The sequence below is a fragment of the Oncorhynchus gorbuscha genome, linkage group LG24 (assembly GCF_021184085.1).
Source record: "Oncorhynchus gorbuscha isolate QuinsamMale2020 ecotype Even-year linkage group LG24, OgorEven_v1.0, whole genome shotgun sequence".
NCBI lineage: Eukaryota > Metazoa > Chordata > Actinopteri > Salmoniformes > Salmonidae > Oncorhynchus > Oncorhynchus gorbuscha.
Window position 1 is genome coordinate 54,738,201 of NC_060196.1, and position 26,357 is coordinate 54,764,557.

Sequence of the window (26,357 nt, forward strand, 5' to 3'; positions counted from 1 at the left end):
CAACCAAGGTGAATGAACAGAGGAGCTACTATAGGTGAACAGAGGAACTACTATAGGTGAACAGAGGAGCTACTATAGGTGAACAAAGGAACTACTATAGGTGAACAGAGGAACTACTATAGGTGAACAGAGGAGCTACTATAGGTGAACAAAGGAACTACTATAGGTGAACAGAGGAACTACTATAGGTGAACAGAGGAGCTACTATAGGTGAACAGAGGAGCTACTATAGGTGAACAGAGGAACTACTATAGGTGAACAGAGGAGCTACTATAGGTGAACAGAGGAACTACTATAGGTGAACAGAGGAACTACTAGAGGTGAACAGAGGAGCTACTATAGGTGAACAGAGGAGCTACTATAGGTGAACAGAGGAGCTACTATAGGTGAACAGAGGAGCTACTATAGGTGAACAGAGGAACTACTATAGGTGAACAGAGGAACTACTAGAGGTGAACAGAGGAGCTACTATAGGTGAACAGAGGAGCTACTATAGGTGAACAGAGGAGCTACTATAGGTGAACAGAGGAGCTACTATAGGTGAACAGAGGAGCTACTATAGGTGAACAGAGGAGCTACTATAGGTGAACAGAGGAGCTACTATAGGTGAACAGAGGAGCTACTATAGGTGAACAGAGGAGCTACTATAGGTGAACAGAGGAGCTACTATAGGTGAACAGAGGAGCTACTATAGGTGAACAGAGGAGCTACTATAGGTGAACAGAGGAACTACTATAGGTGAACAGAGGAGCTACTATAGGTGAACAGAGGAGCTACTATAGGTGAACAGAGGAACTACTAGAGGTGAACAGAGGAGCTACTATAGGTGAACAGAGGAACTACTATAGGTGAACAGAGATATTGTGTGTAGATTTATGAGGATTTTTATTTATTTAATCAATTTTAGAATAAGGCTGTCTGAATAGTCAAGGGGTCTGAATACTTTCCGAATGCACTGTAGGTTCTTACCACACAGTGATGTAGTCACAGATGGGTTCTGTACTGACCATGGTGAAGGTGATGTGTGTGTGTGTATATATTATAGTGTAATCTAACTCATTAGCTGTTCATTAAGAGGTCGATAGGTTCTTACCACACAGTGATGTAGTCATAGATGGGTTCTGTACTGAGCACGGTGAAGTTGATGTAGATCCCATTGCCAGGGGGAACCCTCACACTCCACACACAGTCCTGGAAGTTGGGGTACTCCTCCGGGTGGCCGGGGGAGTAGATGGTCCCATTCATGGAGGTGATGTTACCACCACACAGTGCTACAGAGGAGAGGGGAGATGTGGTCAGGTTAGGTGATGTTACCAGAAACACAGAGGAGAGGGTTAGGTGATGTTACCACAAACACAGAGGAGAGGGTTAGGTGATGTTACCACAAACACAGAGGAGAGGGTTAGGTGATGTTACCACAAACACAGAGGAGAGGGCTAGGTGATGTTACCACAAACACAGAGGAGAGGGTTAGGTGATGTTACCACAAACACAGAGGAGAGGGCTAGGTGATGTTACCACAAACACAGAGGAGAGGGTTAGGTGATGTTACCACAAACACAGAGGAGAGGGTTAGGTGATGTTACCACAAACACAGAGGAGAGGGCTAGGTGATGTTACCACAAACACAGAGGAGAGGGTTAGGTGATGTTACCACAAAAGAGAGGGCTAGGTGATGTTACCACAAACACAGAGGAGAGGGCTAGGTGATGTTACCACAAACACAGAGGAGAGGGTTAGGTGATGTTACCACAAACACAGAGGAGAGGTCTGGGTGATGTTACCACAAACACAGAGGAGAGGGTTAGGTGATGTTACCACAAACACAGAGGAGAGGGCTAGGTGATGTTACCAGAAACACAGAGGAGAGGGCTAGGTGATGTTACCACAAACACAGAGGAGAGGGCTAGGTGATGTTACCACAAACACAGAGGAGAGGGCTAGGTGATGTTACCACAAACACAGAGGAGAGGGCTAGGTGATGTTACCACAAACACAGAGGAGAGGGTTAGGTGGTTACCACAAACACAGAGGAGAGGGCTAGGTGATGTTACCACAAACACAGAGGAGAGGGTTAGGTGATGTTACCACAAACACAGAGGAGAGGGCTAGGTGATGTTACCACAAACACAGAGGAGAGGGTTAGGTGATGTTACCACAAACACAGAGGAGAGGGTTAGGTGATGTTACCACAAACACAGAGGAGAGGGTTAGGTGATGTTACCACAAACACAGAGGAGAGGGCTAGGTGATGTTACCACAAACACAGAGGAGAGGGTGAGGTGATGTTACCACAAACACAGAGGAGAGGGCTAGGTGATGTTACCACAAACACAGAGGAGAGGGTGAGGTGATGTTACCACAAACACAGAGGAGAGGGTGAGGTGATGTTACCACAAACACAGAGGAGAGGGCTAGGTGATGTTACCACAAACACAGAGGAGAGGGCTAGGTGATGTTACCACAAACACAGAGGAGAGGGTGAGGTGATGTTACCACAAACACAGAGGAGAGGGCTAGGTGATGTTACCACAAACACAGAGGAGAGGGTGAGGTGATGTTACCAGAAACACAGAGGAGAGGGTTAGGTGATGTTACCACAAACACAGAGGAGAGGGCTAGGTGATGTTACCACAAACACAGAGGAGAGGGCTAGGTGATGTTACCACAAACACAGAGGAGAGGGTTAGGTGGTTACCACAAACACAGAGGAGAGGGTTAGGTGATGTTACCACAAACACAGAGGAGAGGGTTAGGTGGTTACCACAAACACAGAGGAGAGGGCTAGGTGATGTTACCACAAACACAGAGGAGAGGGTTAGGTGATGTTACCACAAACACAGAGGAGAGGGCTAGGTGATGTTACCACAAACACAGAGGAGAGGGTTAGGTGATGTTACCACAAACACAGAGGAGAGGTCTGGGTGATGTTACCACAAACACAGAGGAGAGGGTTAGGTGATGTTACCACAAACACAGAGGAGAGGGCTAGGTGATGTTACCAGAAACACAGAGGAGAGGGCTAGGTGATGTTACCACAAACACAGAGGAGAGGGCTAGGTGATGTTACCACAAACACAGAGGAGAGGGCTAGGTGATGTTACCACAAACACAGAGGAGAGGGCTAGGTGATGTTACCACAAACACAGAGGAGAGGGCTAGGTGATGTTACCACAAACACAGAGGAGAGGGCTAGGTGATGTTATCACAAACACAGAGGAGAGGGCTAGGTGATGTTACCACAAACACAGAGGAGAGGGCTAGGTGATGTTACCACAAACACAGAGGAGAGGGTTAGGTGATGTTACCACAAACACAGAGGAGAGGGTTAGGTGATGTTACCACAAACACAGAGGAGAGGGCTAGGTGATGTTACCACAAACACAGAGGAGAGGGTGAGGTGATGTTACCACAAACACAGAGGAGAGGGCTAGGTGATGTTACCACAAACACAGAGGAGAGGGTGAGGTGATGTTACCACAAACACAGAGGAGAGGGTTAGGTGATGTTACCACAAACACAGAGGAGAGGGCTAGGTGATGTTACCACAAACACAGAGGAGAGGGTGAGGTGATGTTACCACAAACACAGAGGAGAGGGCTAGGTGATGTTACCACAAACACAGAGGAGAGGGTGAGGTGATGTTACCACAAACACAGAGGAGAGGGTGAGGTGATGTTACCACAAACACAGAGGAGAGGGCTAGGTGATGTTACCACAAACACAGAGGAGAGGGCTAGGTGATGTTACCACAAACACAGAGGAGAGGGTGAGGTGATGTTACCACAAACACAGAGGAGAGGGCTAGGTGATGTTACCACAAACACAGAGGAGAGGGTGAGGTGATGTTACCAGAAACACAGAGGAGAGGGTTAGGTGATGTTACCACAAACACAGAGGAGAGGGCTAGGTGATGTTACCACAAACACAGAGGAGAGGGCTAGGTGATGTTACCACAAACACAGAGGAGAGGGTTAGGTGGTTACCACAAACACAGAGGAGAGGGTTAGGTGATGTTACCACAAACACAGAGGAGAGGGTTAGGTGGTTACCACAAACACAGAGGAGAGGGCTAGGTGATGTTACCACAAACACAGAGGAGAGGGTTAGGTGATGTTACCACAAACACAGAGGAGAGGGCTAGGTGATGTTACCACAAACACAGAGGAGAGGTCTGGGTGATGTTACCACAAACACAGAGGAGAGGGCTAGGTGATGTTACCACAAACACAGAGGAGAGGGTTAGGTGATGTTGCCACAAACACAGAGGAGAGGGTTAGGTGATGTTACCACAAACACAGAGGAGAGGGCTAGGTGATGTTACCACAAACACAGAGGAGAGGGTTAGGTGATGTTACCACAAACACAGAGGAGAGGGCTAGGTGATGTTACCACAAACACAGAGGAGAGGGTTAGGTGGTTACCACAAACACAGAGGAGAGGGCTAGGTGATGTTACCACAAACACAGAGGAGAGGGCTAGGTGATGTTACCACAAAAGAGAGGGCTAGGTGATGTTACCACAAACACAGAGGAGAGGGCTAGGTGATGTTACCACAAACACAGAGGAGAGGGCTAGGTGATGTTACCACAAACACAGAGGAGAGGGTTAGGTGATGTTACCACAAACACAGAGGAGAGGGAAAACATGGTCAGGTTTGAGGTCTTTCCAGGCTACACTGAATGAGCAACAAGGCACAGCAGTAAAAGTGGTAATCGTCACTTCTTAGTAATATGTTATAATACTATAGCAGTCTAATAGTGATAGCAGTGGATGCCATTGGAGTAGTAGGATATTAAGTTGTAGTAGTGGATGTTAAGGTCCACGAAACGCCCACTGCTGCCCTCTAGGTGCACCATCAATGTGCTACCATACAGATCATATCTATTCCTCTGTCCATAGTTACCTTCACAGCGAGGTACCGGGTGGTTCCAGTTGCGGCTGATTCCGTGCAGACAGGTGAGAGAGGCCTCTCCGATGAGGGAGTAGCCAGGCAGACACTCGAAGGACACAGTGAGACCCACACTGAAGTCACTGCCGATCACGATGCCATTACGAAAAGGACGAGGGTCGGGACAACTCTGTAGCTGATAGGCTGAAAATCAGGAAGTAGCCGATCCTTTAAATAAACATTGACTGAAAATACATAAGAAAATGACGCAAACATGAAAATGAATACATAAAACTGTTTTATGTAGACATCATATCTAGGATACTGAAAGAGATTACCCAGACTAACATTATGACAAATAAAATGACATTTAATTGAGTTGAGTGAAATCACAAGCCCTTTTTGACTTCTCCTCTCCCACAAATTCTACTGACTAACTCTGTAGTCTACACTGTCGGCATAGGTTCCAATCCGGCCTACGGTCCTATGACACAACAACTATCTTTCCCAGTGTCATCCTCTTTCTATCTATCTGTTCAATATATATATATTTTTTCCCCAAAACAAACAAACTCTATCCTCACCCTGGTAAGTCATCTGGAAACCTGGCTTGTTCTGGGAGTAGTCGCTGTGGAAGAAGAGGCTAGTCTGGTGAGTGGTGCTGAACAGGGACTTGGGGACATGTGGTCCACTGAACCTGTCAATCACTGTGCCCGTCTCCAGCGTTCCACTCCGAATCTCCAGGTAGTCATGAATGGCCTCCGTGGAGAAGTTGAGGAACTGCAGGTGGATTCCTGAAAACCAACAGGTGGATTAAAAACACACTGGTCAGTCCATGAGTTTCTGTTATAAATAGACCATGATCTTACTCATCTACCCATTACTTCAGAAGGCAGGTTAATCCCAGAACCAACTGAAGTAGAACACTGTACCTCTACCACAACAAACATCACAAGAGATTACAGGTTAGTTGACTGAGAGCAGATGCTCATTGGTACATAAAAAGAGTTGCCAAGGAGAGGAGCAACTAGATGTCATAATATATTCAAGCTACCGTAAAGGAGAATGATATACCGGTAACGAGGTTAATGATAATAACAATAATGATATATGCCAGTTAGCAGACGTTTTTATCTAAAGTGACTTCCAGTCATGTGTTTCCATGCCTGTGCTATTTACACCTAAGAATCAAACATCATTACCCCTACATTTGGACCCTAGTGCACTAGTGCCAAAGGATTCTTCAGTTGTCCCCCCAGGAGGACCCTTTGAAGAACCCTTTTGAGTTCCATGTAGAACCCTGTCCACAGAAGGTTCTATATGGAAGCCAAAAGAGTTCTGGAACTTAAAAGGGTTCTCCTATGGGGACAGTAAAGAATCCTTTAAAGAGTGTATTCTATGTCTTTACCCTACTGCCTGTAAACCAGGATGCTGTTCTGTTGACTGGAAGACTGGTTAAGCTTTTACATCACTGTTGGTGTTCCCTGTTTCCACGTCTCTGCTCTTTATGCCTATAAATCAAGGATAATTCCCGCTACAGCTCCTAACATACACGAGTCTGACACTTCACTGCTATATCTAGGGCCACTTCGCCACTAGCTGTGTTTCAACTGAAACAAGACATACACTTCCTCGTATGACAATGTGCTACTGTGGCTTGTCCACGGCAGCGAGGTGATGTACAAAAGCCAATAGGTAGTTTGACAGTGTGCGTGTGTGTGTGTGTGTGTGTGTGTGTGTGTGTGTGTGTGTGTGTGTGTGTGTGTGTGTGTGTGTGTGTGTGTGTGTGTGTGTGTGTGTGTGTGTGTGTGTGTGTGTGTGTGTGTGTGTGTGTGTGTGTTTGCGTAGCCACAATGACTGTCAGTGTATTCCCATACCAAAGCCAATAGGTAGTTTGACAGTGTGTGTGTGTGTGTGTGTGTGTGTGTGTGTGTGTGTGTGTGTGTGTGTGTGTGTGTGTGTGTGTGTGTGTGTGTGTGTGTGTGTGTGTGTGTGTGTGTGTGTGTGTGTGTGTGTGTGTGTGTGTGTGTGTGTGTGTGTGTGTGTGTGTGTGTGTGTGCGCGTAGCCACAATGACTGTCAGTGTGTTCCCATACCAAAGCCAATAGGTAGTATGACAGTCCAGGTGCAGTCTAATCCACTGGGGTAGTTTCCAGGGAATCCAGGGCTCAGAATGACACCGTTGACATCAGTCATGGACACACCACACTGGGCTGCGGAGACAATCCCACTCACACAGGTTAAAGAATGAATCATAGAATAACATACAAATAGAATTACACTTTTTAGACAAGAGTAGAGTATCATAAAATAACTTCTTTATTAGAGTCCATCAGAGACAAACATGTTTTTATGTGTATCTATAGTTGCAGCCTTGTAAAAGCAGAGGTTTGTCTTGATTTACACCTCTAGACAGTGTGAATGGGTATCCACGCCACCAGCTGTGCTAGATTAGTACATTAGTATTGACATCCCCTCCTTTCCAACTGTGTATTGTAGGATCAGTGCTTCAGATCAACTGACTCCTGTACAGATACACTTAGAAAGAAATTACTATCTAGAACCTAAAAGAGTTTTAAATGGGTTCTTTGCCTGTCCCCATAGGAGAACCCTTTGAAGAACCCTTTTTGGATCCAGGTAGAACCCGTTTGAGTGGCATGTAGAACCCTTTCCACAGAATGTTCTACATAGAACCCAAAAGAGTTCTACCTGGAACAAAAAAGGGTTCTCCTATGGGGAAAGTTGAAGAACCTCTTTGAACCCCCTTTTTTCTAAGAGTGTACTAGCATAGCCTCCTCTCTCAGCAGGTCAGCCAGTCTGAGGTAAGTCTTAAACTGCAATATGGTTAAAAATACATCTATGATACAGTTTGCCAGGAAATAGCAGCCTCCTGTGAACGTGACAGACACACTAACGGTTAAAATGTATGAATACTCTATCTACCCCATGTCTCGTTGTGTCCCCTGTGTTAAATAGGCTCCCTATCATTGAGTCAGAAGGAGAGGTATCGGTATCCTCAGCTTTGATCCTGGATAAAGAGTAGCCTAAAGAAATGGTAGCAGAGCCCTTGTTAAAGCTGCAATATGTAACGTTTTGGGTGACCTGACCAAATAGTTATAGATCTGTCAATCTCATTGAACGCAAGTCTAAGAAGTGGTAGATATGTTCTATTTGCACTATTTCTACGCTTCCCTTTCTTCAGCTTAGTTTTTGCGTCTTTTACTTTCGGTTTTGTTCACCAGCTTCAAACAGCGGTTTAGATGGTACAACAATTATTTTCTCTCGGGTTTGCTTGTTGTGTCACATAAACTTAAATTAGGAGCGGCAGGGTAGCCTAGTGGTTAGAGCGTTGGACTCGTAACCAGAAGGTTGCAAGTTCAAACCCCCGAGCTGACAAGGTAGAAATCTGTCCTTCTGCCCCTGAACAGGCAGTTAACCCACTATTCCTAGGCAGTCATTGAAAATAAGAATTTGTTCTTAACTGATCTTGCCTAGTTAAATAAAGGTAAAAAAAGGAGCACTAATAGGATTTTAGCAACCAGGAAATGGTGGCGCGATATTCGGCATATTTCCCCTTTAAGTGAAAAGAATAGCCTTTTATGTGCTAAAAGGCACAAACCTGTGCTATTAGTTATGGTGTGAGAGCTTTAGAAAGCAAAAGTACAAAAACTCAATGATTTGGGATCTTTGTTTACAGTCGACTGTAAACAGAGAGTTGAGTCGACTGTAAGTAAAGAGTTGAGTCGACTGTAAATAAAGAGTTGAGCCGACTGTAAATAAAGAGTTGAGTCGACTCTGAATAAAGAGTTGAGTCGACTGTAAATAAAGAGTTGAGTCGACTCTGAATAAAGAGTTGAGTCGACTGTAAATAAAGAGTTGAGTCGACTGTAAGTAAAGAGTTGAGTCGACTGTAAATAAAGAGTTGAGACGACTGTGAATAAAGAGTTGAGTCGACTGTAAATAAAGAGTTGAGTCGACTGTAAGTAAAGAGTTGAGTCGACTGTAAATAAAGAGTTGAGACGACTGTAAATAAAGAGTTGAGACGACTGTAAATAAAGAGTTGAGACGACTGTAAATAAAGAGTTGAGACGACTGTAAATAAAGAGTTGAGACGACTGTAAATAAAGAGTTGAGTCGACTGTAAATAAAGAGTTGAGACGACTGTAAATAAAGAGTTGAGACGACTGTAAATAAAGAGTTGAGTCGACTGTAAATAAAGAGTTGAGTCGACTCTGAATAAAGAGTTGAGTCGACTCTGAATAAAGAGTTGAGACGACTCTGAATAAAGAGTTGAGTCGACTGAATAAAGAGTTGAGACGACTCTGAATAAAGAGTTGAGTCGACTCTGAATAAAGAGTTGAGTCGACTCTGAATAAAGAGTTGAGTCGACTCTGAATAAAGAGTTGAGACGACTGTAAATAAAGAGTTGATACGACTGTAAATAAAGAGTTGAGTCGACTGAATAAAGAGTTGAGCCGACTGTAAATAAAGAGTTGAGACGACTGTAAATAAAGAGTTGAGTCGACTGAATAAAGAGTTGAGTCGACTCTGAATAAAGAGTTGAGTCGACTCTGAATAAAGAGTTGAGTCGACTCTGAATAAAGAGTTGAGTCGACTCTGAATAAAGAGTTGAGCCGACTGTAAATAAAGAGTTGAGTCGACTGAATAAAGAGTTGTGTCGACTCTGAATAAAGAGTTGAGTCGACTGTAAATAAAGAGTTGAGACGACTGTAAATAAAGAGTTGAGACGACTGTAAATAAAGAGTTGAGACGACTGTAAATAAAGAGTTGAGACGACTCTGAATAAAGAGTTGAGTCGACTCTGAATAAAGAGTTGAGTAGACTGTAAATAAAGAGTTGAGTCGACTGTAAATAAAGAGTTGAGTCGACTCTGAATAAAGAGTTGAGTCGACTCTGAATAAAGAGTTGAGTCGACTCTGAATAAAGAGTTGAGTTGACTCTGAATAAAGAGTTGAGTTGACTCTGAATAAAGAGTTGAGTCGACTCTGAATAAAGAGTTGAGTTGACTCTGAATAAAGTGTTGAGTTGACTCTGAATAAAGAGTTGAGCCGACTCTGAATAAAGAGTTGAGCCGACTCTGAATAAAGAGTTGAGCCGACTGTAAATAAAGAGTTGAGTCGACTCTGAATAAAGAGTTGAGTCGACTGTAAATAAATAGTTGAGACGACTGTAAATAAAGAGTTGAGACGACTGTAAATAAAGAGTTGATACGAATGTAAATAAAGAGTTGAGTCGACTGAATAAAGAGTTGAGCCGACTGTAAATAAAGAGTTGAGTCGACTCTGAATAAAGAGTTGAGTCGACTCTGAATAAAGAGTTGAGCCGACTGTAAATAAAGAGTTGAGTCGACTAAATAAAGAGTTGAGTCGACTCTGAATAAAGAGTTGAGTCGACTGTAAATAAAGAGTTGAGACGACTGTAAATAAAGAGTTAAGACGACTGTAAATAAAGAGTTGAGACGACTGTAAATAAAGAGTTGAGACAACTCTGAATAAAGAGTTGAGTCGACTCTGAATAAAGAGTTGAGTCGACTCTGAATAAAGAGTTGAGTCGACTCTGAATAAAGAGTTGAGTCGACTCTGAATAAAGAGTTGAGTCGACTCTGAATAAAGAGTTGAGTCGACTCTGAATAAAGAGTTGAGTCGACTCTGAATAAAGAGTTGAGTCGACTCTGAATAAAGAGTTGAGTTGACTCTGAATAAAGAGTTGAGTTGACTCTGAATAAAGAGTTGAGTCGACTCTGAATAAAGAGTTGAGTCGACTCTGAATAAAGAGTTGAGTCGACTCTGAATAAAGAGTTGAGTCGACTCTGAATAAAGAGTTGAGTCGACTCTGAATAAAGAGTTGAGTCGACTCTGAATAAAGAGTTGAGTCGACTCTGAATAAAGAGTTGAGTCGACTCTGAATAAAGAGTTGAGTCGACTCTGAATAAAGAGTTGAGTTGACTCTGAATAAAGAGTTGAGTTGACTCTGAATAAAGAGTTGAGTTGACTGTGAAGAAAATCAAAGTTGAGCCGACAGAACAAATGTGAAAGCAAGAGATAAACAATGTGGCCTTGATCAGACTACGGTTGAACTTTAGAGTTCTTAACACTGAGGCCCAGAGTCCCAAGAGGAACCTTCTAGTGCCACATCGCCTTCCAACATCTGTGGTAGTGGTGGGAGGCATAGTGGGAGGTGAGGCACAGGCTTCTGGCGCATCAAAACAGTCTCAATATTAGGAAGGTGTTCCTAATGTGTTGTACACTCAGTGAAATAGGTTCTTAAAGGGTAAAGACAGGCAAGAGACTAACAAGGAATGTGTCTGTCTCTTATGCAGACCAAGGCCAATCTACCAGATCCATCATCTGTCTCAGTGAGTTAATGTACATGGACAGAATATATGTATACAGTTGAAGTCGGAAGTTTACATACTCCTTAGCCAAATACATTTAAACTCTGTTTTTCACAATTGCTGACATTTAATCCTACTACAAATGACCTGTCTTTGGTCAGTTAGAGTCACCACTGTATTTAAAGAATATTATATGTCACAATAATAGTAGAGATAATTATTTATTTCAGCTTTTATTTATTTTATCACATTCCCCGTGGGTTAGAAGTTTACATACACTCAATTCGTATTTGGTAGCATTGCCTTTAAATTGTTTAACTTGGGTCAAACGTTTCAGGTAGCTTTCCACAAGCTTACCACAATAAGTTGGGTGAACTGTGGCCCATTCCTCCTGACAGAACTGGTGTAACTGAGTCAGGTTTGTAGGCCTCCTTGCTCGCACATGCTTTTGTAGTTCTGCCCACAAATGTTCTATAGGATTGAGGTCAGGGTTTTGTGATGGCCACTCCAATACCTTTACTTTGTTGTCCTTAAGCCATTTTGCCACAACTTTGCTTGCAAGTATGTTTGGGGTCATTGTCCATTTGGAAGACCCATTGGCGACCAAGCTTTAACTTCCTGACTGATGTCTTGAGATGTTGCTTCAATATATCCACATCATTTTCTGCCTCATGATGGCATCTATTTTGTGAACTATAGTTTGTTAACAAGAAATTTGTGGAGTGGTTGAAAAACAAGTTTTAATGATTCCAAACTAAGTGTATGTAAACTTCTGACTTATATATATATATATATATATATATATATATATATATATATATATATATATATATATATATATATATATATATATATATATATATATAAATATATATATATATTTATATATATATATATTTATATATATAAATATATTTATATATATATATATATATATATATATATATATTTATATATATATATATATTATATATATATATATATATATATATATATATATATATATATATATATATATATATATATATATATATATATATATATATATATATATATATATAAGTAGATGTGGGCCCTGGCAGTTTATTTGGGGACATTTTTCATTCAAACATGTCTGTAAGCAGAGTGTCAAATATCAACTGTGGTTGTTCAGGATGTACAGCTGACCTGAGAACAGTTGTCCCCCGAGACTAACAGCCAACTCTGCAAATGTTGAAATTGTACTTTTTATGCTGGGTATCGAGCCTTTATGACAGTCACACATTTTTACATTACAGAGGAACTGAACTCACCACAATTCTCTATGAGATGTTTACACATACTGATGTCACAGCAACGTTATCAACATACCAAGACAGAGTGGGACTGGGTAGTTCCATCTCCGGACTGGTCCTGGCATACAGGTTATATGGGCATTACCCTGGTGAAGAAAAATAGGTATTAATTAACAAGCATTATGTTGTTATGTTGCACATTCTCTAGTAATCCATGCTTTGGAACATTAGAACGCTGAACAACATTTAAAATGGCTACTAAGATGAACAGACAGAGATACTAGATCAAATGAACAGAGATAGATATAGATATGGAGAAAAAAAAAAATATAGATATATGGATAAAATATAGATAGATAGAGGTATGGTTAAAATATAGAGATATAGATAGAGGTATGGATAAAATATAGAGATATAGAGGTATGTATAAAATATAGAGATATAGATAGAGGTATGGTTAAAATATAGAGATATAGATAGAGATATGGATAAAATATAGAGATATAGAGGTATGTATAAAATATAGAGATATAGATAGAGGTATGGTTAAAATATAGAGATATAGAGGTATGGTTAAAATATAGAGATATAGATAGAGGTATGGATAAAATATAGAGATATAGAGGTATGTATAAAATATAGAGATATAGATAGAGGTATGGTTAAAATATAGAGATATAGATAGAGATATGGATAAAATATAGAGATATAGAGGTATGTGTAAAATATAGAGATATAGATAGAGGTATGGTTAAAATATAGAGATATAGATAGAGATATGGATAAAATATAGAGATATAGAGGTATGTGTAAAATATAGAGATATAGATAGAGGTATGGTTAAAATATAGAGATATAGATAGAGATATGGATGAAATATAGATATAGATAGAGATATGGATAAAATATAGAGATATAGATAGAGATATGGATAAAATATAGAGATATAGAGGTATGGTTAAAATATAGAGATATAGAGGTATGTATAAAATATAGAGATATAGATAGAGGTATGTATAAAATATAGAGATATAGATAGATAGAGGTATGGTTAAAATATAGAGATATAGATAGAGATATGTATAAAATATAGAGATATAGATAGAGATATGAATAAAATATAGAGATATAGAGGTATGTATAAAATATAGAGATATAGATAGAGGTATGGTTAAAATATAGAGATATAGATAGAGATATGGATGAAATATAGATAGATAGATATGGATAAAATATAGAGATATAGATAGAGGTATGTATAAAATATAGAGATATAGATAGAGGTATGTATAAAATATAGAGATATAGATAGATAGAGGTATGGTTAAAATATAGAGATATAGATAGAGATATGTATAAAATATAGAGATATAGATAGAGATATGTATAAAATATAGAGATATAGAGGTATGTATAAAATATAGAGATATAGATAGGGGTATGGATAAAATATAGAGATATAGATAGAGATATGGATAAAATATAGAGATATAGATAGAGATATGTATAAAATACAGAGATATAGATAGAGATATGTATAAAATATAGAGATATAGATAGAGATATGTATAAAATACAGAGATATAGATAGAGATATGGATAAAATATAGAGATATAGATAGAGATATAGATAGAGGTATGGAGTAAAACAAAACTTGATATAGAGATGCATTTATTTATTTTATATAACCTTTATTTAAACAGGGAGTCACATTGAGATAATCATCTACTTTACCGTTGCCTTGGATACATTACAATAAAATCAGCTTCATAAAACACACACATATATGTTTATAAAACAATAGAATTCAGCACACAATAACAAAATAAACATATTTAATAAAAGCAACCACATTCAACTGCATAAAGGTCCTCAATGTCACGGCTGTTGAAAGGAGAGGACCAAGGTGCAGCGTGGTGAGCGTACATTTCCGTTTATTAATCAAAATGACGCCGAGCAAAACAAATAACACGACAAAAACAAACCGTGAAGCTCAAAGGCCCGAAACAAAATCAGCTTCCCACAAAGAAAGAGGGCTACCTGAGTATGGTCCCAATCAGAGACAACGATAGACAGTTGTCCCTGATTGAGAACCATACCCGGCCAAAACATAGAAACACCAAATCATAGAAAACGAAACATAGAATGCCACCCCAAATCACACCCTGACCAAACCAAACATAGACATTAAAAGGCTCTCTACGGTCAGGGCGTGACACTCAATCAATCATGGAAACTGCCTGAGTGGCACCAGCACATGTAACTGCAGTGACCTCTGCAGATTGTTCCACACTAGAGGCAAACATTTTTTTTAAACGGAGACCTTCCCAAATATGTGGAGGCTGAAGGGATCTCTAGTGTTATCCATTCATGAGAATGGGTTTTAATTCATGTAGATAAAGATGGAGATAATGATCGCTTACCTGCAGAGAGAATGATCTCTTACATGCAGAGAAAATGATCTCTTACTTGCAGAGAATATGATGCAGAGAGAATGATCTCTTACCTGCAGAGAGAATGATATCTTACCTGCAGAGAGAATGATATCTTACCTGCAGAGAGAATGATATCTTACCTGCAGAGAGAATGATATCTTACCTGCAGAGAGAATGATATCTTACCTGCAGAGAGAATGATATCTTACCTGCAGAGAGAATGATGCAGAGAGTATGATATCTTACCTGCAGAGAGAATGAATTCTTACCTGCAGAGAGAATGATGCAGAGAGTATGATATCTTACCTGCAGAGAGAATGAATTCTTACCTGCAGAGAGTATGATCTCTTACCTGCATACAAAATGATATCTTACCTGCAGAGAGAAAGATCTCTTACCTGCAGAGAGAATGATCTCTTACCTGCAGAGAGAATGATATCTTACCTGCAGAGAGAATGATCTCTTACCTGCAGAGAGAATGATCTCTTACCTGCAGAGAGAATGATCTCTTACCTGCAGAGAGAATGATCTCTTACCTGCAGAGAGAATGATCTCTTACCTGCAGAGAGAAAGATCTCTTACCTGCAGAGAGAATGATCTCTTACCTGCAGAGAGAATGATCTCTTACCTGCAGAGAGAATGATCTCTTACTTGCAGAGAGAATGATATCTTACCTGCAGAGAGAATGATCTCTTACTTGCAGAGAGAATGATCTCTTACCTGCAGAGAGAATGATCTCTTACCTGCAGAGTGTAGCCTGGTTCACACTGGAACAGCACCACGTCTCCAACCATGAAGCGCTCTCCAACCCTGATTCCATAGTTGGGGGTCTGTGGCTCTGGACAGGACTCCAGACCTATGGCTGTGGAGAATGGGTAAAGATAATTTAAACAAGTCAGTTGTTGTCACAATGTGGCACACACACACACACACACACACACACACACACACACACACACACACACACACACACACACACACACACACACACACACACACACACACACACACACACACACACACACACACACACACACACACACACACACACACACACACACACACACACACACACACACACACACATCATAAAGCCATCTAATGACAGATCACCTGTGTACTCCAGATGGAAGCCAGCAGCAGACACACTGATGTCTGAACTGAAACTCAAGTACAGGTTGTTGGATGTGCTGTTGAGCAACTGAGGGATGGTGGTGCCTTGGAAGACAGAGAGAGAGAGAACATAAGATAAGAGTTCTCAATTATCCTGTTGTCCTTCCATAAATACACATTTTCCCACAAAGAGAAATCATTGTGGGAAATCAATGGATTAGTGGTTGAAGGGCACACAGTAGGAACAGGTGGTTGATTTGTGAATGTTCCTTTTGCTTGTGTTTCATACCCTTCAGACAATACCCTCCATGGTAATGTGCTGGACATGGACATGAAACGGCAAAAATGCTAATATCAGGCATATTGAGTTCATTTAGTTTGGGATTTTTGTGCATTGTTGTGTATTGTTAGATACTACTGCACTGTTGGAGCCAGGAACACAAGCATTTCACTACACCAGCAATAACATCTGATAAATATGTGTATGTGACCAATAAAATGTGATTTGATTTTGATTTGACAGCTTACAGAATAAGGAAACCATATGCCATTTTTTTTGGGGGGGGGGGGGGTGCACTATATAAACAGTAGCAACTCTTACATGGAGGTATAAACAGACGTCTCCGCAGGTAGTTACAGCACTTGGACAGCTGTAATTATGACAGATACCGTGTCTCTGCTCCCGCCTCCATTCTCCTAAGTGTCCGCCTGATACCGAGCTCAGTCCCTCTCCAACACCCTATTGTTCCAACCTTTGTATAAGTGTTGGAACAAGTCAGCATCTATATCTGTATGAACCAGCTGAGAACTCCACAGTGTGGTGTGGCCCTGTCATTCAAGCCTTAGCAGGGGACTCAGATACCCAGTGGAACTACCTAATTACTGTCCACCCCAACAACCCCCGTACACCCACCTCCCTCTCTCTATCCCCCATGGAGCCTGCGTTGACCCGCTGGGCCTCAGTGACAGACATGCCAACGAGGCCAGAGCGCAGCCTATGCTGGGGCCCTGTAGATGCTCATCAGCCAGGGTATTGTTTACTACAAAGCGGCTACAGAAATCAGCGGGGAAGAGCTCCCTTGACAGGCCTGGCAGTAATTGATCTGTAGCACACAGCCAGGGGAGACACATTGAACCACATGTGTTCCGACTGCTAGAATTATATGATCGTTATCGTGGACACAGGAAGGTGTTCGTTGTGAGGGAAAATAACTTATGAAATCGTGGATCTGTCTCCCTCCGTTAGTACATTCATCACACATGATATCTCAGACAGCACTGACCTGATTCTGACAAAACTTGGGTAAATGATGTGTCTTGCCATAGAGACCCGGCATATACAAAAGGACACTGATTGGCCAATGTCAGGAGTTATAATAATGAACTGAAATGTGTTAGTAACAGGCATCATTTGTGGGGGAATACATGTTTACTGCTTGTTTTCTAACAGTAAACTGTTATAATGATCTCGGAAAGGGATTTCCGTGTCATGAGATTATAGCTAGCTGGAACATGTTTCCATGAAACATAGTTGATGAGCAAATTAGGATGACGTAACGGATATTATCACAAATAAGTGAAGGCACCACAAGTGGTCGATTATTGATCCAGGAGCTAAAGATTACCTGAGTAGCTGCCCAGTCTTGGAGCGTGGTTGTCACCTCCGTCATAGAAGTCCAAAGAGTCCCAGTTGTGTTCGGAGGCAAAGCTCACCACCTGGATCTGAGGCAAGGAGTTAGGACTCAGACCTTTTTCACACTACTGAACCGACCCAAACTGTACTCACTAATGCCTGATTCACACAGTACTATACTGGCTTGCATGGTCCTTTCCAGCATTGTTTTCAGCAGGCCAGTGCAGTACAGTACAGTAGGGCACTGCTCAGTTCGGTTCGGCTCAGACACAGAAAGATAACTGCCATACAGAAACAGACAATTCGTCACCACTTTGAAAACCTTTGAAATATTCCAACTTAGTAAATGAACACTGTAGTACTTTAGATAATATTCAATGGAAAGAGACTTCAGGTCCAAAACACAGTGCCCACTTACAGTAAACATCTACCCTTTAAATAATTATTAAGCTATTAAGTATTCCCTTTATTCAAGTTTAACTTCTGGTACTGCATGGCGATACTCTGAAATCACAAACATATTCTTCCACGGTTCTTCAAGAACAGAACAGGGTCTCTTACTTGGATACCAGCGCCCTCGGGCACCGAAACCTTCCAGACGCAGTTCTGGTTATTGTCATAAGGCTCAGGGTAACCAGGGGACAGTATGGTCCCTCGGCGTGCCGTCAGGGTCCCTCCACACGGCACTAAGGGGACAAAGTCAAGCAGAGAGGGGACATACGTTAACACAGCCACATGTATGTCCTAATATTTTTATTTTATTTAACTAGACAGTTAAGAACAAATTCTTATTTTCAATGAAGGCCTAGTAACAGGCCTAGTTCAGGGGCAGAATGACAGATTTGTACCTTGTCAGCTCGGGGATATGAACTTGCACCAGGGACAAGAAGTTTCCATGTGGGGAATCGTAGGTGGCTCGTTTCAGCTTCATTTAGCTTTTGATACCATGTCTTGTTTTGAGGTGTTTTGACTGGTCAGGTCTATGCTAACATGTCAAAAATGTGCTAACTAGCTAACCAACAACTGTAACAATGTATTTGAGAGACAACAAGTGCAAATGTATTGGAGACAAAATGTAGTTGACATGTCAATAATCTAAGGCAAACCTGTCTGTTTAGTCCCATTGGTTTGGTAGCTAAACAACCAATCTGTCTACAGACAGAGACGTCACTATAGATGTCTGACTTAATCGTGAAGCTTCAGTGAAGCCTCAGCAAATAGAAGATAGAAAATAGAAGATCATTTGACTTACACAGACTAAAAGCATGTTGGACAATGTTGGACAAGTAACGGTTAATCACATCTTGGATAAAGACATTCTTTGCAGTGACAGACAGTGATTACAGAACGAGTAAGCAGTGGTAAAATAATGTAATACCTCACGTTGACCCATCGGAAAAGTCCAAATTTCGCCGCTTATTGTCTTCGAGGCATACCTGTTCATTCTTATCAGCCTCATACACACATCCCATCCCACCATGTGCCTATGATTCAATTAAACTTTATTTAAAAAGGGACAATGAGGCTTATAAACGTCTGCCTCTGCAGTGAGAGAAATGACATTATAACCGTTTCTCCCAAGAGAGAGAGGCTAGGTTAAGCAATTTCCCCGTTTGCAGAAAGGCCTGCCAAGTATTGTCTTCAAAACTGCGAGAGGAGGGAGAGAGGTGGGAAAGTAGAGAGCTGTCAATAGCACAAGCTGGTATCTAATGCTGCCAGAACAGTTTTTTTCTCCCCTGATCAGATGCTCAGATCCGATGATGATGCTATCTGTGAAGGATAACAGTATATACTAGAGGTCAGCACCAATCACCTTGTTTAAATAACTAAGAGAAGACTGGGACACACTGATGGCTGTCTAATATGGCAGCAGAAATGTCTGACAGATCTGAGAGAGAGAGAGAGAGAGAGAGAGAGAGAGAGAGAGAGAGAGAGAGAGAGAGAGAGAGAGAGAGAGAGAGAGAGAGAGAGAGAGAGAGAGAGAGAGAGCGAGAGAGAGAGAGAGAGAGAGAGCGAGGGAGAGAGAGGAAGGAGAGAGAGAGCAAGGGGGAGGGAGAGAGAGATGGAGAAAGGAAGAGAGAGCGAGACATTGAGAGAAGGGAGAGAGAGAGAGATGTTGAGAGAGGGGGGAGAGAGCAATATATCTGTGTCAGAAGATTAAATTATTCAACAAACTCACTTCAGAGCAATTTCAACTCATCCATATTTTACAGATGATATATAAAATGCAGCCATAGTGCTCAGGTAATCACGGAGAAAATCCTACGGCCCATATCCGTCCCACTGGAAAACACGAATGGAAAAGAGAAAAAGAAAAAGCCCAGGAAGACGTGTTCTACAGCGGGCCAAAGAGGAGAGAAAGCAAGTCATTCAGAATTATGGCCTTGTCAACTCTGCGCTCCCTTATGAATTGATAAGTGGCCCTTCACCTCCACATAGCTAGATACTGGACCTTCATTCAAAGACTCCTAGATACTGGCCCTTCATTCAAAGACAGCTAGCTAGGGGCCCTTCATTCAAAGACAGCTAGATAGGGGCCCTTCATATCAAGGGGTAATATCAGGCTACAGCTCTGGTCAAATTCTGTTTACAAACTACTGTACTCTGTGTCTCCCTGCTTTGCTTTGGAGCAGGGCTCTGGATGGGTTTGACAGAAAATAACACCATGTCATTCTGTCTCTGCCAGTTAGGAGCAGGGAGCTAGCACAGATTAGATGTACTTTACTAGCCTCCCATCAGACAGGCATGCACTCTGCCCACCCCACCATGGACACAAAAAAAACCTGGGAAAAACTCCCTGTGTTATTAAATGTAGCTTGATATGAAAGTCACTCTGGCTGAAGACCAGAATCTTGAATATTGGTGTGTGATCCACAGACAAAAAGGCAAACATCACTTTAAGAGAGAAAAGGCAGCCATTGGAAGATCATTACAATTTAGAGGCTATTTTCTGAGCTGTTTAGACGTAATGAATAGACTGCAGCTCTGCTGACAATTAGTAACAATTGTAACCAGAAACTGTGCAGAGCACTCGTCGGGAAAGAGAGTGAGAGAGTCATCTCTCGCTTTAACTCTGCACTCTCACCAGAGACACTCTCTCCTCTCTCTCCACCCTCTCTCCTCTCTTTATCTCTCTCTACCCTCTCTCCTCTCTTCCTCTCTCTCTACCCTCTCTCCTCTCTTCCTCTCTCTCTACCCTCTCTCCTCTCTTCCTCTCTCTCCACCCTCTCTCCTCTCTTTCTCTCTCTCTACCCTCTCTCCTCTCTTCCTCTCTACCCTCTCTCCTCTCTCTCCACCCTCTCTCCTCTCTTAATCTCTCTCCACCCCCTCTCTCCTCTCTTCCCCTCTCTCTACCCTCTCTCCTCACCACACTCTTTAGACCTGGCTGGATGCACAGCCAAGAGGAAACATTCTGCTCGTTTCAGTTAAGAGTGTGAAGGAAGGCCTCCTGAGGGACCCTCACAGCCAAAATCCCAGTCTGCTTTCATGTGCACACTCACGCTCCCACGTTAATGCCTTTGCCTCACTTAAGAGGTCGGCCCGTGGCGATCGGCATGTTGATGAAGCTTGAGAGAAAGGTAGAAGACTTAGGGGTGTTTCTGACATGCGGTCACCAATCACGGTAGTCGTCAATCATACTGACCAATACATGTGGGTAGCGAGTCATTCCATTGGGCCAAGGTGTCAGGGACGGTCTCACAGTGGATGGCGGTGGAACCGTGCAGGATGTATCCGGGGTTACACTCGAACAGGACTGTGGCGCCCATGGCGAAGTCGTTCCCGATCCGTTTGCCGAAGCGGGGCTCAGGGACCGAACTGCACTGGGTGGCACTGGTCCTTGGGACAGCTGTGGAGAGGATAGGAGGTGTCAGCAAAGCAATGGAGGAAGAAGAAGAAGTGGGGACAAAAACATGAAAAAACACAAACCCACTCTCTGGTGACAGACTTTCAGCTATGGCAAGCTAGAGTGACATTTGATAATGCAAAACACACATCTGAAATGCCATAACACAGACCACCATCAATGGTGCATTAAGGTGCTGTAAGAGGGGAGGAGAGTGTGTGTCTGTTACCTTGATCAACCTCCCATGAGTGCTCCCACACTTGAATACTGAACGCAGGTTTAGGGTTTTCGCATAAACAAGAACCATCTGACTAAATCTGTCCTTTTGTGTAAAAGTCTGACATCTTGAAATTGGGATTACATTTTGGACCAGAACAACAGCACTGAGTTAGTTAGTGGGATTTAAGTTAGCTAGCCTCGCTTGCATGAACAAGGTCTTTTAAATGATGCAAGACTAGGCTAGTATTTCAGAAAGCTTTGCATGTGTAATAGAGAATTACATCCGGGGAGCAGGCAGGCAGCGTCTGGAGTGTGTTGTAGGAATCTGTCCAGGAGTTAAGCTTTGCATGTGTAATAGAGAATTACATCCGGGGAGCAGGCAGGCAGTGTCTGGAGTGTGTTGTAGGAATCTGTCCAGGAGTTAAGCTTTGCATGTGTAATAGAGAATTACATCCGGGGAGCAGGCAGGCGGCGTCTGGAGTGTGTTGTAGGAATCTGTCCAGGAGTTAAGCTAAGCATGCGTCAGGGAAGGGGGGCATGAATGAGTCTTCTACACTGGAAGATGCTGCTGCTGAGTGTTAAGTTACGTCCCAAATTGGACCCTATTCCATATATATTGTGATACTTTTGATCAGCTGTGCACTTATGAAGGGAATGGGGTGCTAGTTCGGACGCAGGAATACTCTGATGAGGTTTTCAAGAGGAGGGGGAAATGTGGCATGTGTAGAATTTGTTAAAGCTATAAGAAGCTTGATCATTCTAAGCATTGTGGGGGGATATGTGAAGCATCTTGCTGAGCAGGGCATCCCTGTGCCTTTGATAGTGCTGAACAGACAGGTTTTGGGGCCCGGCAACGTCATCAACAGATGCTAGCTGACAGAAAAATAAAAAATGCACCCCTCCGGCTTTCGGCACACTCCTGATGAATGTAGGTACTCTATGGAAGCGTGAGTCTAAATGTCAGACGTCTAAAACCTGATCTCCTCTCACAGACACACGCTACTCTTGGGGGTATTCTGTAAGGAAATCTTAACGAAGCTCAATCTAACTCAATGCCTGTCAGAGTCGCATATTTCAGATGTTTTTTATTTTAAGCCGGAGCTAGTGTATTCAAAGGATGATAATGTATTTACAGTGTGTTTCGGAAGGTATTCAGACTTTTTCCACTTTTAATTAAGTTACAGCTTTATTCTAAAATTGATTAAATTAAAAAAAATTCTCATTAATCTACACACAATACCCCATAATGACAACGAGAAAACAGGTTTTTAGACATTTTTGAAATGTGTTAAAAATAAAAAACAGAAATACCATATTTACATAAGTATTCCAACACTTTTCTATGAGACTCAAAATTAAGCTCAGGTGTTTGAGCTCATGTTTCCAATGATCATCCTTGAGATATTTCTAGAACTTGATTGGAGTCCACCTGCGGTAAATTCAATTGATTGGACATGATGTGGAAAGGCACACACCTGTCTATATAAGGTCCCACAGTTGACAGTGCGTGTCAGAGCAAAAACCAAGCCATGAGGTGGAAGGAATTGTCTGAGACAGGATTGTGTCGAGGCACAGATCTGTGGAAGGGTACCAAAAGATTTCTGCAGCATTGAAGATCCCCAAGAACACAGTGGCCTCCATCATTCTTAAATGGAAGAAGTTTGGAACCTCCAAGACTCTAACTAGAGCTGGCCGCCCGGCCAAACTGAGCAATCGGGGGAGAAGAGCCTTGGTCAAGGAAGTGACCAAGAACCTGATGGTCACTCTGACAGAGCCCCAGAGTTCCTCTGTGGAGATGGGAGAATCTTCCAGAAGAACAACCCTCTCTGCAGCACTCCACCAATTAGGTCTTTATGGTAGAGTGACCAGACAGAAGCCACTAATAAGTAAAATGCACACAACAGCCCGCTTGGAATTTGCCAAAAGGCACCTAAAGTCTCTGAGACCACGAGAAACAATATTCTCTGGTCTGATGAAACCAAGAGTGAATTCTTTGGCCTGAATGCCAAGCGTTGCGTCTGTAGGAAACCTGGCACCATCCCTACGGTGAATCATGGTGGTGTCAGCATCATGCTGTGGGGATGTTTTTCAGCAGCAGGTACTGAGATACTAGTCAAGAGGGAAAGCTTAACGGAGCAAAGTGCAGAGAGATCCTTGAAAAAACCTTTCTCGAGAGTGCTCAGGACCTCAGACTGGGGTGAAGGTTCACCTTCCAACAGGACAATGACCCTAAGCACACAGCCAAGACAACGAAGGAGTTGCTTTGGCACAAGTCTCTGAATGTCTTTGAGTGGTCCAGCCAGAGCCCAGACTTGAACCCGATCAAACATCTCTGGAGATAATAGCTGTGCAGCGGCGCTCCCCATCCTACCTGACAGAGCTTGAGAGGATCTGCAGAGAAGAATGGGAGAAACTCCCCAAATACAGGTGTGCCAAGCTTGTAGCATCATACCAAAGAATCCTCCAATTGCTTCATTAAAGTAAATGTGATATTTGCATTTTGTATTTGAAATACATTTGCCAAAATTTCATTGTGTTTGATTGATGAGGGAAAAACATTGATTTCATCAATTTTAGAACAAAGCTGTAACGTAACAAAATGTGGAAAAAGTAAAGGGATCTGAATACTTTCTGAATGCACTGTATCCTGTCATTTTGAATACATAGAGGAGAGTATCATTACAGATACAAATCCATGCCTCTGGCTTGACTGGCATTGGATCACGACGCCAGGACAGCGGAGTCAATCACCACCTTCCGGAGACACCTGAAACCCCACCTCTTTAAGGAACACCTAGGATAGGATAAAGTAATCCTTCTCACCCCCCCCCCCTTAAAATATTTAGATGCACTATTGTAAAGTGGTTGTTCCACTGGATGTCATAAGGTGAATGCACCAATTTGTAAGTCGCTCTGGATAAGAGCGTCTGCTAAATGACTTAAATGTAAATGTAATGTAAATGGATGAAAGCGAATTGCTGCAACATTTGAATAATGTCATCACAGATCTAAAATAACCAACCCTGGTAGACAAAAAGGGCTTGCTTTCACATGCACGGTGTCCATATTAGGACAGCCTAAGAGTCACAGGGATGTCCTAATATGGACACCGTACTCAGGAATAATCTATATCCTATGAATGATCTATGGAAGACCAACCTTGATAGACAAAGTGAAAGCCCTTGGCCGTCTCCGGGCCGACCGTGGTGAACTTGATGGTTATCTGGTTGCCAGTGCTCAAGGGTAGAGACTCCCCTGAAGAAAGAAAGACATTATCAATCAAACACAATTTACAAGTCCACCGAACACAAACATTTCACAGGACGAAATGGAGGTTATTCTTCTGATTAATTTGTACATATGTGAAATCATAATTTGACCAGTTTCTCACAGCAGGAAAATAATCCTGCAGAAACAGGAAACTGTCATTATTATGTGGATGATTATTAATGGACATTTTTGTATGGGTTGATACACTTTCAGTTTGGATAAATCAAGTGGAAAAAGTGGAAAATACAAACTTTAGAAGCCTTTTTAAACATGGAATACACTATCATTTACATTTCCTGCCGTGCAGGAAAATTCTATATGACAAAAGAGTGATCAAATTAAGATAGCACATCTGTAGGTTGGCTGTCCAACAATGGATGATCCGACCCAGTCACAGATCAATGTATCAGAGTCCGTTGGATTAATCAATCACGTTGATCTCCAATCTGGCTTTGTTGAACTCTGAAGCCTTTCAGTGCAGAACTGATCACCTGCTGGTTCAATGTTATATTTGAAGAAGGACATTCATTTACTTTGATAGGAGGCGTCTTATTGACTGCTAACTCCAATCAAGCCAGAGGCACTCTCATCCCACCTCTTCTCCTCTCTTTTCTTCATCTTCATCTTCGTCGTTGTCTTCTTCTTTTTCTTCTCAGCCTCTCTGACACTTTCGTGGTCTCATCCCCGAGATGGGATGAGGGGGAAATGTATGGCCCTGTATCAGGACTTGCCTCTTCGTCAAGAGCATATTTTCAAGTGTTTCTGATTACATGGTACACATTGGTCCACATCCATGCCATTTTCCATCCATCCAGCCATGTTCCTGAGAGGTGAATGTGGTGTACTGGGATTCGGGTACAGAGTGGTGCTGGAGACTAAAGTGATACCAAATAATAGGGTTGAATGTGTGATTAAATGCAAAGCCCTACAGATGTGGCCACAAAGCTCTTTGTCACAAAGTGCTTTTACAATACACCAACCTAGACCCTCAAAGAGCAAGCGGCAAAACGGTGACAAAAGGAAAAACTCAACATCAAAAAACTCCAGTTCTGTGCAGCTGTTGCTGACGTGTCTGTCATTGTGTTACGTTGCTTGTTTTTTGTATTACCTGAGTGGGAGCCAGAGAGAGAAGACAGGAGTGGAGACTGCTGCGTGGGCCCGTCATAAATGTCCACCACGTCATTGAGTGACGTCTGGAACAAGACAAACTGCCCGAACAACACTGAAGAAGAAAGAGAGAAATAGAGAAAGAGAGAGAGAGAAAGAAAGAAAGCGGGAGAGAGAGAGAGAGGTTGATGTGTGAAACTAAAAAGAAATATTAAC

The 26,357-nt window shown here is 42.1% G+C and overlaps 1 protein-coding gene across 1 annotated transcript in view; it reads right to left on the reverse strand.

Annotated features, from left to right (window-relative positions):
* Nucleotides 1-26,357, reverse strand: part of LOC124012727 (CUB and sushi domain-containing protein 3-like) — an 849,083-nt gene that overhangs the window by 172,735 nt on the left and 649,991 nt on the right. Inside the window, exons 32-43 of the mRNA XM_046326635.1 lie at nt 26,143-26,256; nt 24,924-25,019; nt 21,345-21,548; nt 18,263-18,387; nt 17,694-17,790; nt 16,069-16,173; nt 15,699-15,817; nt 12,596-12,665; nt 6,987-7,103; nt 5,476-5,685; nt 4,907-5,095; nt 1,094-1,271 (exon numbers count right to left, since the gene is read on the reverse strand). Of these exons, the coding sequence (XP_046182591.1) occupies nt 1,094-1,271; nt 4,907-5,095; nt 5,476-5,685; nt 6,987-7,103; nt 12,596-12,665; nt 15,699-15,817; nt 16,069-16,173; nt 17,694-17,790; nt 18,263-18,387; nt 21,345-21,548; nt 24,924-25,019; nt 26,143-26,256 (1,624 nt within the window). The remainder of the gene's footprint in view (nt 1-1,093; nt 1,272-4,906; nt 5,096-5,475; nt 5,686-6,986; nt 7,104-12,595; nt 12,666-15,698; nt 15,818-16,068; nt 16,174-17,693; nt 17,791-18,262; nt 18,388-21,344; nt 21,549-24,923; nt 25,020-26,142; nt 26,257-26,357) is intronic.